General features: G+C 44.5%; 1 protein-coding gene across 2 annotated transcripts in view; it reads left to right on the top strand.

Annotated features, from left to right (window-relative positions):
* Positions 1-11,187, top strand: part of LOC126980262 (aminopeptidase N-like) — a 48,529-nt gene extending 37,342 nt beyond the window's left edge. For both annotated transcript variants that reach the window (XM_050829948.1, XM_050829949.1), the window contains exons 10-18: positions 3,965-4,046; positions 4,416-4,596; positions 5,256-5,586; positions 6,215-6,357; positions 6,890-7,071; positions 7,452-7,622; positions 7,969-8,112; positions 8,869-8,947; positions 10,500-11,187. In XM_050829948.1, coding sequence (XP_050685905.1) covers positions 3,965-4,046; positions 4,416-4,596; positions 5,256-5,586; positions 6,215-6,357; positions 6,890-7,071; positions 7,452-7,622; positions 7,969-8,112; positions 8,869-8,947; positions 10,500-10,652 — 1,466 coding nt within the window. In that variant the 3' untranslated portion in view covers positions 10,653-11,187. The remainder of the gene's footprint in view (positions 1-3,964; positions 4,047-4,415; positions 4,597-5,255; positions 5,587-6,214; positions 6,358-6,889; positions 7,072-7,451; positions 7,623-7,968; positions 8,113-8,868; positions 8,948-10,499) is intronic.
* Positions 11,188-12,171: the final 984 nt, after the last annotated feature.

Genomic DNA, 12,171 nt, shown 5'->3' with positions numbered 1-12,171 from the left:
TCTCATCCACCTGTGTTTCATCCACCTGTGTTTTATCCACCTGTGTTTCACCCACCTGTGTTTCATCCGTCCCTGTGTCTCATCCACCTGTGTTTCATCCACCTGTGTTTTATCCACCTGTGTTTCACCCACCTGTGTTTCATCCGTCCCTGTGTCTCATCCACCTGTGTTTCACCCACCTGTGTTTCATCCGTCCCTGTGTCTCACCCACCTGTGTTTCATCCGTCCCTGTGTCTCATCCACCTGTGTTTCACCCACCTGTGTTTCATCCGTCCCTGTGTCTCACCCACCTGTGTTTCATCCGTCCCTGTGTCTCATCCACCTGTGTTTTATCCACCTGTGTTTTATCCACCTGTGTTTTATCCACCTGTGTTTTATCCACCTGTGTTTTATCCACCTGTGTTTCATCCACCTGTGTTTTATCCACCTGTGTTTCATCCGTCCCTGTGTCTCACCCACCTGTGTTTCATCCGTCCCTGTGTCTCATCCACCTGTGTTTCATCCACCTGTGTTTTATCCACCTGTGTTTTATCCACCTGTGTTTCATCCACCTGTGTTTCATCCGTCCCTGTGTTTCATCCACCTGTGTTTCATCCACTTGTGTTTCATCCATCCCTGTCTCATCCACCTGTGTTTCATCCACTTGTGTTTCATCCATCCCTGTCTCATCCACCTGTGTTTCATCCACCTGTGTTTCATCCACCTGTGTTTCATCCATCCCTGTGTCTCATCCACCTGTGTTTCATCCACCTGTGTTTTATCCACCTGTGTTTCATCCGTCCCTGTGTCTCATCCACCTGTGTTTCATCCACCTGTGTTTCATCCACCTGTGTTTCATCCACCTGTGTTTTATCCACCTGTGTTTCATCCACCTGTGTTTCATCCACCTGTGTTTCATCCACCTGTGTTTCATCCGTCCCTGTGTCTCATCCACCTGTGTTTCATCCACCTGTGTTTCATCCACCTGTGTTTTATCCACCTGTGTTTCATCCACCTGTGTTTCATCCACCTGTGTTTCATCCACCTGTGTTTTATCCACCTGTGTTTTATCCACCTGTGTTTCATCCACCTGTGTTTCATCCACCTGTGTTTCATCCACCTGTGTTTCATCCACCTGTGTTTCATCCGTCCCTGTGTCTCATCCACCTGTGTTTTATCCACCTGTGTTTTATCCACCTGTGTTTTATCCACCTGTGTTTTATCCACCTGTGTTTCATCCACCTGTGTTTTATCCACCTGTGTTTCATCCACCTGTGTTTTATCCACCTGTGTTTCATCCACCTGTGTTTTATCCACCTGTGTTTTATCCACCTGTGTTTTATCCACCTGTGTCTCATCCACCTGTGTTTTATCCACCTGTGTTTTATCCACCTGTGTTTCATCCGTCCCTGTGTTTCATCCACCTGTGTTTTATCCACCTGTGTTTCATCCGTCCCTGTGTTTCATCCACCTGTGTTTCATCCACCTGTGTTTTATCCACCTGTGTTTTATCCACCTGTGTTTTATCCACCTGTGTCTCATCCACCTGTGTTTTATCCACCTGTGTTTCATCCACCTGTGTTTTATCCACCTGTGTTTTATCCACCTGTGTTTCATCCACCTGTGTTTTATCCACCTGTGTTTCATCCACCTGTGTTTTATCCACCTGTGTTTCATCCACCTGTGTTTTATCCACCTGTGTTTCATCCACCTGTGTTTTATCCACCTGTGTTTCATCCGTCCCTGTGTTTTATCCACCTGTGTTTTATCCACCTGTGTTTCATCCACCTGTGTTTTATCCACCTGTGTTTCATCCACCTGTGTTTTATCCACCTGTGTTTTATCCACCTGTGTTTCATCCACCTGTGTTTTATCCACCTGTGTTTCATCCACCTGTGTTTTATCCACCTGTGTTTCATCCGTCCCTGTGTCTCATCCACCTGTGTTTCATCCACCTGTGTTTCATCCACCTGTGTTTTATCCACCTGTGTTTTATCCACCTGTGTTTCATCCACCTGTGTTTCATCCACCTGTGTTTTATCCACCTGTTTTATCCACCTGTGTTTCATCCACCTGTGTTTCATCCACCTGTGTTTTATCCACCTGTGTTTTATCCACCTGTGTTTCATCCACCTGTGTTTCATCCACCTGTGTTTTATCCACCTGTGTTTTATCCACCTGTGTTTCATCCACCTGTGTTTCATCCACCTGTGTTTTATCCACCTGTGTTTCATCCACCTGTGTTTCATCCACCTGTGTTTCATCCACCTGTGTTTTATCCACCTGTGTTTCATCCACCTGTGTTTCATCCACCTGTGTTTTATCCACCTGTGTTTTATCCACCTGTGTTTCATCCACCTGTGTTTCATCCACCTGTGTTTCATCCACCTGTGTTTTATCCACCTGTGTTTCATCCGTCCCTGTGTTTCATCCACCTGTGTTTCATCCACCTGTGTTTCATCCACCTGTGTTTTATCCACCTGTGTTTCATCCGTCCCTGTGTCTCGCCGCCTGCAACACCTAAGGGCCAAATCCGAGGGTCATAATAGCCACGTGTGTTGCAGTGCTGATAAGGGAAACACACAGAGGGAGGTCCTTAGGCGCTCTTAACACCGTGAAATGACAGGATTATGGGATTTATGAAGAGGTAGGGAGGGAAGGAAGGAAGGAAGGAAGGAGGAGGAAAGAAAGGAAGGAAGGAAAGAATGGAGGAGGAGGAAGGATAGGAGGAAGAGGAGGAAGGAAGGAAGGGAGGAGGGGGAGGAAGAAAGAAAGGAAGGAAGGAAAGAATGGAGGAGGAGGAAGGATAGGAGGAAGAGGAGGAAGGAAGGAAGAAAGAAAGAAAGAAAGAAAGGAAGGAAAGAATGGAGGAGGAGGAAGGATAGGAGGAAGAGGAGGAAGGAAGGAAGGAAGGGAGGAGGAGGAGGAAGAAAGAAAGGAAGGAAGGAAAGAATGGAGGAGGAGGAAGGATAGGAGGAAGAGGAGGAAGGAAGGAAGAAAGAAAGAAAGAAAGAAAGGAAGGAAAGAATGGAGGAGGAGGAAGGATTGGAGGAAGGAAGAAAGAAAGAAAGAAAGAAAGAAAGAAAGAAAGAAAGGAAGGAAGGAATGGAGGAGGAGGAAGGATAGGAGGAAGAGGAGGAAGGAAGGAAGGAAGGAAAGAAGGGAGGAGGAGGAGGAAGAAAGAAAGGAAGGAAGGAAAGAATGGAGGAGGAGGAAGGATAGGAGGAAGAGGAGGAAGGAAGGAAGGAAGGAAAGAAGGGAGGAGGAGGAAGAAAGAAAGGAAGGAAGGAAAGAATGGAGGAGGAGGAAGAGGAGGAAGGAAGGAAGAAAGAAAGAAAGGAAGGAATAAAGGAAGGAAGGAAGAAAGAAAAGGTGGAGGGAATAAAGAAAAAAGGAACTGAGAGAGAAAAAAGATAGGAGACAGGGACAGAGGTGGATAATGAAGATGAGGAAAAAGGAGAGGTAAAATTAGTGAGTGGGAAGAAGGAGGGAAGGAGGAACTGAGAGAAGAAAGGAAGGAGACAGAAACAGAGATGGATAAAGGAGGAGGGGAGGAAGAAATAAAAGAATGGAAAGAAGAGAGAAAAGAAAAGAAGGAGAGAAGAAGAGATGGAGAGACTAGAAGTGGATAAAGGAGAGAGAAAGGAAGAGAAAAAGAACGAAAATACTGAGAGAAAGAGGAATAGAAAAAAAAAACAAAGGAAAGTAGATAAAGGAATTGAAGGAAATGATTGAGAAAGAAAAGAAAGATTGAAGAAAGAAGAAACAAAAGGAAAAAAGGTAAAAAGACTGAGATAGAGAAACAGGGGAAAGAAGGAATGAAGAATATGAAAGAACAGAAAGGGAAGGAGGAAAGAAATGTTGAAGAAAATACAAGGAGAAGGAACAGGGAAAGGGCTGATGATGCTGGGATGGAGGTATGTGTGTGTATGTGTGTGTGTGTGTGTGTGTGTGTGTGTTAACCCTTCCTTTCCCTTTCCTTCAGGCATGTCCGTGATCCGCATGATGAACCACTTCTTGACGGAGGACACCTTCCGCAAGGGCCTCACCAACTACCTCAACCACTTGTAAGTCACGTACACACACACACACACACAAAAAAAAAATAATAATAATAATAATAATAAATAAAATAACTTAGAATAATAAAAAAAGGAAAAAGGAAAGAAAAATAAACACACACACACAGAAAAAAGGAAAGAAAATAAACACACACACACACACACACACACACACACACACACACACACACACACACACACACACACACACACACACACACACACACAAACAAACAAACAGAAAAAGAAAAGAAAATATAAACAAGAAAAATTAAGCAGTTTACATGTCGTACTTAATTAAAAACCAAAGATAAAAAAAAATTTAAATGATTAAAATACTCCTCGATTCACCTGTCCTATTTACCTGTGTTCCAGCGCCTACGACTCCGCCACTCAGGACGACCTCTGGGAATTCCTGACGGCGGCCGCGAAGGAGGACGGGCGGCTCCCACAGGACGCCTCGGTGAAGGATATTATGGACACGTGGACGCTACAGGGAGGTTATCCGGTGGTGGGGGTGACGAGGAGTGAGGATGGGACTGTTACGCTGACCCAGGTGTGTGTGTGTGTGTGTGTGTGTGTGTGTGTGTGTGTGGAAGGAAGAGATTAGGGAAGGAGAAAGGAAGGGAAGGATATGGAAGGAAGGAAAGGATGAAGAATAGAAAGAAGGACAAGGGAAAGGAAGGAAAGGAAGGAAGGAATGAAGAATGGAGAGAAGGACAAGGGAAGGGAAGGAGGGAAGGAAGGAAGGGATGAAGAATGGAGAAAAAGACAAGGGAAGGGAAGGAAGGAAGGAAGGAATGAAAAATGGAGAGGAGGACAAGGGAAGGGTAGGAGGGAAGGAAAAGGAAGGAAGGGATGGGGGGAAGAAAGGAAGGAAGGGAAGAAAGAGAGAGTGAAAGAAAGGAAGGAATCAAACCTCATCTAACACCTCCTCCTCCTCCTCTTCTTCTACCTTTTAAAACCCCTCTTCTGTAACCCCAACTCTTTAACTCCTCCTCCCTCTCTTCCTCCTCTTAAAACCCTTCTTCTCAAACGCTATCTAACACCTCCTTCTCCTCCTCCTCCTCCTCCTCCTCCTCTTATTCTACCTTTTAAAACCCTTCTTCTGTAACCCCAACTCTTTAACTCCTCCTCCCTCTCTTCCTCCTCTTAAAACCCTTCTTCTCAAACGCTATCTAACACCTCCTTCTCCTTTTCCTTCCCCCACACCAGCAACGATTCCTCCTCGCCGGCAACAGCAGCGACGACCAAGGATCAAGCTGGTGGGTGCCGATCTCCTACACCTCCGCCAATGCCCCGAACTTTACTTACACGTTCCCCGACCTCTGGATACCGGCCGGGACCTCCTCGTACGCAATGACGCCCAAGATACCCAAGGAGCACTGGGTCATCCTCAACATACAGGGGACAGGTTACTTCAGGGTCAACTATGAGGTCGCGGATTGGGGGCTTATTTCCGACCAGCTGATGACGGGACACACGGTTATTGAGGTGGTGACCCGCGCACAGCTCCTAGACGATGCTCTCAGCTTGGCGCGTGGGGGTGAGTATGGGGTGGTCCTGTGGGGGGGTGGGGGCGGTTATTGTAGGGGAGCAAAGAAGGAAGAGAATAATGCAAGGAAGAAGAGAGAAAGAAAGGAGATAAGATTGGGAGGTGAAAATGAGAAGGAATAAAGAAGGAGGAGGAGAAGAGAAAGAGGACGAAGGAAAAGAGGGAAAAAGTGTGTGAGAAGGAGGAAGAGAAGGAAGGAGAGAGCGAGAGAGTAGAGAAGATAGGGAGGTGGAAGTGATGTTTGATAACTGAGGAATATAGGAAAAGAGGAGGAGGAGGAAGAAGACGAAGGAAAAATGGGAAAATAACGTAGAAATTAGGAAGAGAAGGAAGGGGAAATAAAGGAGAAAAAGGAGAAGGAGAAGAAGGAGAAAGAAGATGAAGGAAAAAATGGGAAAATAACTTTGGAAGGAGGAAGAGAAGGAAGGGGAAATAAAGGAGGAGGAGGAGAAAGAGAAAAAAAAGAGTGAAAGAAGGAGGCAGAGAAGGAAAGGGAAATAAAGGAGAAGGAGGAGAAGAAAAAAGAAGATGAAGCAAAAAAAGGAAAAATAACGTAGGAAGAAGGAGAAGAGAAGGAAGCAGAATTAAAGTTAAACAAATCCAACACTCCATTTTCCAGGCTATCTCACTTACGATGTTCCGCTGGATTTGGTCAACTATCTCGAGAAGGAGGTTGAGTACGTGCCCTGGAGCTCTGCGATGGACGGCTTCTCCTACCTCGAGCAGATGCTGACCAGGACGGCAGCCTACGGGGACCTCAGGGTAAGGAACTGGCCCCCTTCGGTTCTGTGGGGCTCGGATTTTTTTCGAGTTTCGCGTTTTTTTTGGTTTTGTGTTTCTTGTGTTGTGTTTTCTTCTGTTTTTTTTGTCTCTCTTCTTCTTCTTCGCTCATTCTCTTTTCTTTCTTCTTTTTTGAGTTTAAGGGAGAGAAGATAAAATATGTGAAAATATAAAAGAAGAAAGAAAGAGAGAAATGAAGGGCAAAAAGAAGAGAGAAACACACACACACACACACACACACACACACACACACACACACACACACACACACACACACACACACACACACACACTTAACCTAAAGCTCTCCCTTCCCTCCCTTTCCTCCCTGTACTTCATCATAGAGTTCAAGGAGGGAGGGAGAACACACACACACACACACACACACACACACACACACACACACACACACAAACACACACACACACACACACACACACACACACACACAAACACAAACACACACACACACACACCTAACCAATCTCTCCCTTCCCTTTCCTCTCCCCCACAGCGCTATCTTCTAAGCCTTCTCGAGCCTCTGTACTTCAGTGTAGGGTTCGAGGACTCACCAGACGACCCTCACCTCGACCAGTACAAGCGCTCGCTGGCCGTGTCCTGGGCCTGCAAGATGGGCCATGAGGAGTGTGAGTCTAACGCTGTCAATCTCTTCAATGCTTGGATGGCGAATGCGACGTAAGTTTGCGGATGGAGAGAAGGAGGAGAAGGAGAGGGAGAAGTGTAACAGAGGAGGAGGAGAAGGAGGAGAGTGACAGAGGAGGAGGAGGAGGAGGAGGAGGAGGAGGAGGAGGACAGAGTAGGAGGAGGAGAAGGAGAAGGAGGAGGAGAGTTACAGAGAAGGAGGAGAACGAAAAGGAGGAGTAGGAGGAAAAGAAGAAGGAGGAGGAGAACGAAAAGGAGTAGGAGGAGGAGGAGGAGGAAGATCAAGTATTTAGGTTCAGTGTTTTTTTTTCCTTATACATAACCACACACACACACACACAAAAAAAAAAAAACTCAATATATATCTTTCCTCTTCAACTTCACCCCACAATCCCTCCTCCCCCCCCACACAGAGAGGTCTCGGCTAACACCAAATCCACCGTGTACTGCATGGGAGTGGCGTCTGGCGGGCAGGAGGCGTGGGAGGGTGTGTGGGAGCGATACCTAGACACGGAGGTTGCCAGCGAGCAGACACACCTCCTAAGGGCTCTCGGGTGCTCCAATGAACTCTGGCTGCTGGCGAGGTGAGGTGGACACGCATTGTACTGTCATTGTTCTCTTTGTACTGTATATTTTTTCTTCTACAAATGCTATATTTCCATTCTACCAGTACCATAATTAAAGGAAAAACTGCATAAGTACCCTTCCCATGTTGGCTTAGTACTATATATATAATTCTAGTCTCAGTACTATATTTAATTCTAGTCTCAGGTCAGCACATTTCCCTTCCCAAATTTCCCCTCAAAAAAAAAAAAAAATTAAGGTATGTACAAATAACTCCCCCCCTTCTTGTCCCCCCCCCTCTTTACCTCACCTCCCTTTTTTCCCCCTCCTCTCTCCCTCATTCCCTCACCGTCCCCCTCTCCACAGGTATCTGGACATGGCATTCACAGAGGGCAGTGGGATCCGCAAGCAAGACATCGCCCTTGTGTTCGGCTCCGTGGCTGACAATGACATTAGCCGCACTATGGCCTGGAACTTCTTGCGCGACCAGTGGGAGCGGATTGTGACCTAGTGAGTGGGGGGACTGGTGGGAGGGGGAGGGGAAGGAGGAAGGAGAAGATAGGGAGATGATAGCAATGTTTTTTTTTTTTCTTGTTTTTTTTCTACACCAGAAGAGTCAGTTCAAGGGCATAAAAAAGGAAACAAATATGAAAAAAAAGCTGAAAAAGGTTGAAGAATGAAAGAAAGAGAGAGGACAAAAGATAGGGATAGGATAGTGATGTATGGTAAAGAAGGGATGAAGAAGGAGGGAGAATAAAGCAGAGGGAGAAGGAAGGAGAGGAGGAGGAGGAGGAAATGGAAAGGTGATGATGTTTGATAAAGGAAGAGAAAAGAAATAGGAGGAGGAGGAGGAGGTGAGAAAGGGAAAACAAAGCTAGAAATAGGAAGGGAGGAAGAAGGGAAGAAAATGGATATGCTAACCTGGTAGCAGCGACGGGCCAAATTTGTGGCTTTACCGTGTAGCAGCAACGGGCCAAATTTGTGGCTTTACCATGTAGCAGCAACGGGCCAAATTTGTGGCTTTACCATGTAGCAGCGACGGGCCAAATTTGTGGCTTTACCATGTAGCAGCGACGGGCCAAATTTGCGCTATGATATAAACCCCCCAAAATAGATGATGCATAAACTGATCACAAATGCGTTGATATATATTATGAAATGGTTTGCGTGAGTGATGATTTTTTTTCTCATTTTTCTCGCTTAGAGGGACCATTAAGAAACATGATCCCCGCAGCTACCGGGTTAACTCTCTCTTTCTCTGCACAGCTATGACTCCTTCTCCAGTGTGGGTCGCCTCATAACTTCAGCCACAAAGGAGTTCAATACACCCATAGAGAAATTTGAGGTAAGTTATTTATATCATTCATCTATTCACTTGTTTATTTTTTTCCGCTTTCAACACCTTCCCGCCCTCACTCCACTTCCCTCCCTTCCTTTCCTTCCCCAAACACCTCCTCTTCCTCCTGAAATACTCCACTTTCTCTTGTCTTCAACTCTCTTCCTCTTCCTTCAATCCCTACTCTTCCCTTCCTATCTTTCACTTCTATCCCTTGAACCTCACCCCAACTTCTTATCTCCAACACCACCTCTCCTCCTCCTCCTCCTCCTCCTGAAATACTCCACTTTCTCTTGTCTTCAACTCTCTTCCTCTTCCTTCAATCCCTACTCTTCCCTTCCTATCTTTCACTTCTATCCCTTGAACCTCACCCCAACTTCTTATCTCCAACACCACCTCTCCTCCTCCTCCTCCTTCTCCTCCTGAAATACTCCACTTTCTCTTGTCTTCAACCACCTTCCTCTTCCTTCAATCCCTACTCTTCCCTTCCTATCTTTCACTTCTATCCCTTGAACCTCACCCCAACTTCTTATCTCCAACACCACCTCTCCTCCTCCTCCTCCTTTTCCTCCTGAAATACTCCACTTTCTCTTGTCTTCAACTCTTTTCCTCTTCCTTCAATCCCTACTCTCCCCTTCCTATCTTTCACTTCTATCCCTTGAACCTCACCCCAACTTCTTATCTCCAACACCACCTCTCCTCCTCCTCCTCCTCCTGAAATACTCCACTTTCTCTTGTCTTCAACTCTCTTCCTTTTCCTTTCAATCCCTACTCTTCCTATCTGATTCTACAGTCCTATCCCTTGAACCTCACCCCAACTTCTTATCTCCAACACCACCTCTCCTCCTCCTCCTCCTCCTCCTCCTCCTGAAATACTCCACTTTCTCTTGTCTTCAACTCTCTTCCTTTTCCTTCAATCCCTACTCTTCCCTTCCTATCTTTCACGTCTATCCCTTGAACCTCACCCCAACTTCTTATTCCCAACACCACCTCTCCTCCTCCTCCTCCTCCTCCTCCTGAAATACTCCACTTTTGTCATCAACCCCCCTTTTCCTCTTCCTTCAGTCCCTATACTCTTCCTATCCGATTCTTCACTCCTATCCCTTGAACCTCACCCCAACTTCTTATCTCCAACACCACCTCTCCTCCTCCTCCTCCTGAAATACTCCACTTTCTCTTGTCTTCAACCCTCTTCCTCTTCCTTCAATCCCTACTCTTCCCTTCCGATTCTACACTCCTATCCCTTGAACCTCACCCCAACTTCTTATCTTCAACACCGCCTCTCCTCCTCCTCCTCCTGAAATACTCCACTTTCCCTTGTCTTCAACTCTCCTCCTCTTCCTTCACTCCCTACTCTTCCCTTCCGATTCTACTCTCCTATCCCTCGAACCTCACCCCAACTTCTTATCTCCAACACCACCTCTCCTCCTTCTTCAATCCCTACTCTTCCTTTCTGATTCTTCCCTCCTATCCTTTGAACCTCACCCCAGCTTCTTTTCTCCAACACCACCCCTCCTCCTCCTCCTCTCCCTCACCCCCCCCTTCCGTCTTCCCCCTCCAGCTCGAGACGTTCTATAAAGAGCACGAAGACTCCCTCAGCACCGCCACCCGCGCTGTTCAGATCGCTCTCGAGAACACGGATGTCAACATTGCCTGGATGGAGAACAACTACGAGGAAATCAAGAAATGGCTGGGGGACAACGCCGGAGTATAGAGGAGGAGGAGGAGGAGGAAGGAGAGGAAAGAGGGGGATGGGGTTGGAGAAATGATAGCAAGGAATGAAAGTAAGAGGAGGAGGAGGAAGATGAAAAGGAAGAGAAGGAGGAGGACAAAGAGGAGGAGGTTTAGTAAGAATGATGATAACAGGAGGAGGAGGAAGGAAGGAGAAGAAAGGAGAAGGAAGAAAAAGAGAGGGATAGGAGAGGAGGAGAAGATTGGTGAGAAGAAGAGGAAGAAAAAAAAGAAGAGAAGGAAAAGGAGGAGGAGGAGGAGGAAAGCAGAAATGATGTATATGTATTAGAGAGAGAGAGAGAGAGAGAGAGAGAGAGAGAGAGAGAGAGAGAGAGAGAGAGAGAGAGAGTTCTAATTATACCTCTCTTACCTCAAAACAACTGCAACGATTATTATTATTATTATTATTATTATTATTATTATTATTATTATTATTATTATTATTATTATTATTATTATTATTATTATTATTATTATTATTATTATTTTCAACATGATTATTAAAGCATTTTGTATCAGTAATTAATTATATATCCTTTCCATTACTACAAATTATTATCTTTAATTATTTGCATTATTTATTTACTTAACATTCTTCATTATCTATTTATCTATCTATCTATGTCTATCTATCTATTTTCTATTTACTTACATTTCTCTTTTTTATTTATATTTTTCTCATTTATTTGCTGTTTAATTCATTGCTTTCTTTCTTAACTATCTCTCTATATCAATATATCTATCTATCTATATCTATCTATCTTTCTTCCTTCTATCTATCTATCTTTCACCTATCTTCATTTATCTTTTTATCTCATTTATTTGCTTATTAACTCATTTTCTTTTTTATTTATCTATTTTCCCATTTTCCTCCATTTTCATTTCTCCATTTTTATCTTCCTTTCTGATGTCTAAGTTTTTATTATTTCATTGTTGTTGTTGTTGTTGTTGTTGTTGTTGTTGTTGTTGTTGTTGTTGTTGTTGTTGTTGTTGTTGTTGTTGTTGTTGTTGTTGTTGTTGTTGTTGTTGTTGTTGTTGTTGTTGTTGTTGTTGTTGTTTATTTACTTATTAACTCATTCCTTTCTTTCTTAACTCTCTCTCTATCTCAATCTATCTATCTATCTATCTATCTATCTATCACCTGTCTCCTTATCTATCTGTTTATTCAAGTATCTTTCTATCTATGTATCTATCTATATACCTGTCCATCATTTCGTGTGTGTCTGTCTATCTATTTATCTATCTGTATATATGTCTCCATCTATTTATCTATCTATCTATCTAGCATTTCGTGTGTCTATGTATGTCTGTCTATCCATCTGTCTTTCTATCTATCTGTCTGTCTGTCTGTCTGTCTGGCGTTCAATTAATCTATTTGTGACCTTTCCTATGTGTTTATTCAAGTACCTTCCTATCTATCTATCTATCTATCTGTCCTTCATTTCGTGTGTCTTGTCTGTCTGTCTATCCAACTATTTATCTATCTTTCTATCTATCTATCC

This window comes from Eriocheir sinensis, chromosome 44 (assembly GCF_024679095.1).
Source record: "Eriocheir sinensis breed Jianghai 21 chromosome 44, ASM2467909v1, whole genome shotgun sequence".
In the NCBI taxonomy this organism is placed as follows: domain Eukaryota; kingdom Metazoa; phylum Arthropoda; class Malacostraca; order Decapoda; family Varunidae; genus Eriocheir; species Eriocheir sinensis.
The sequence above is the reverse complement of the archived record's forward strand: the minus strand, read 5'-3'. Positions and strand labels throughout refer to the sequence as shown.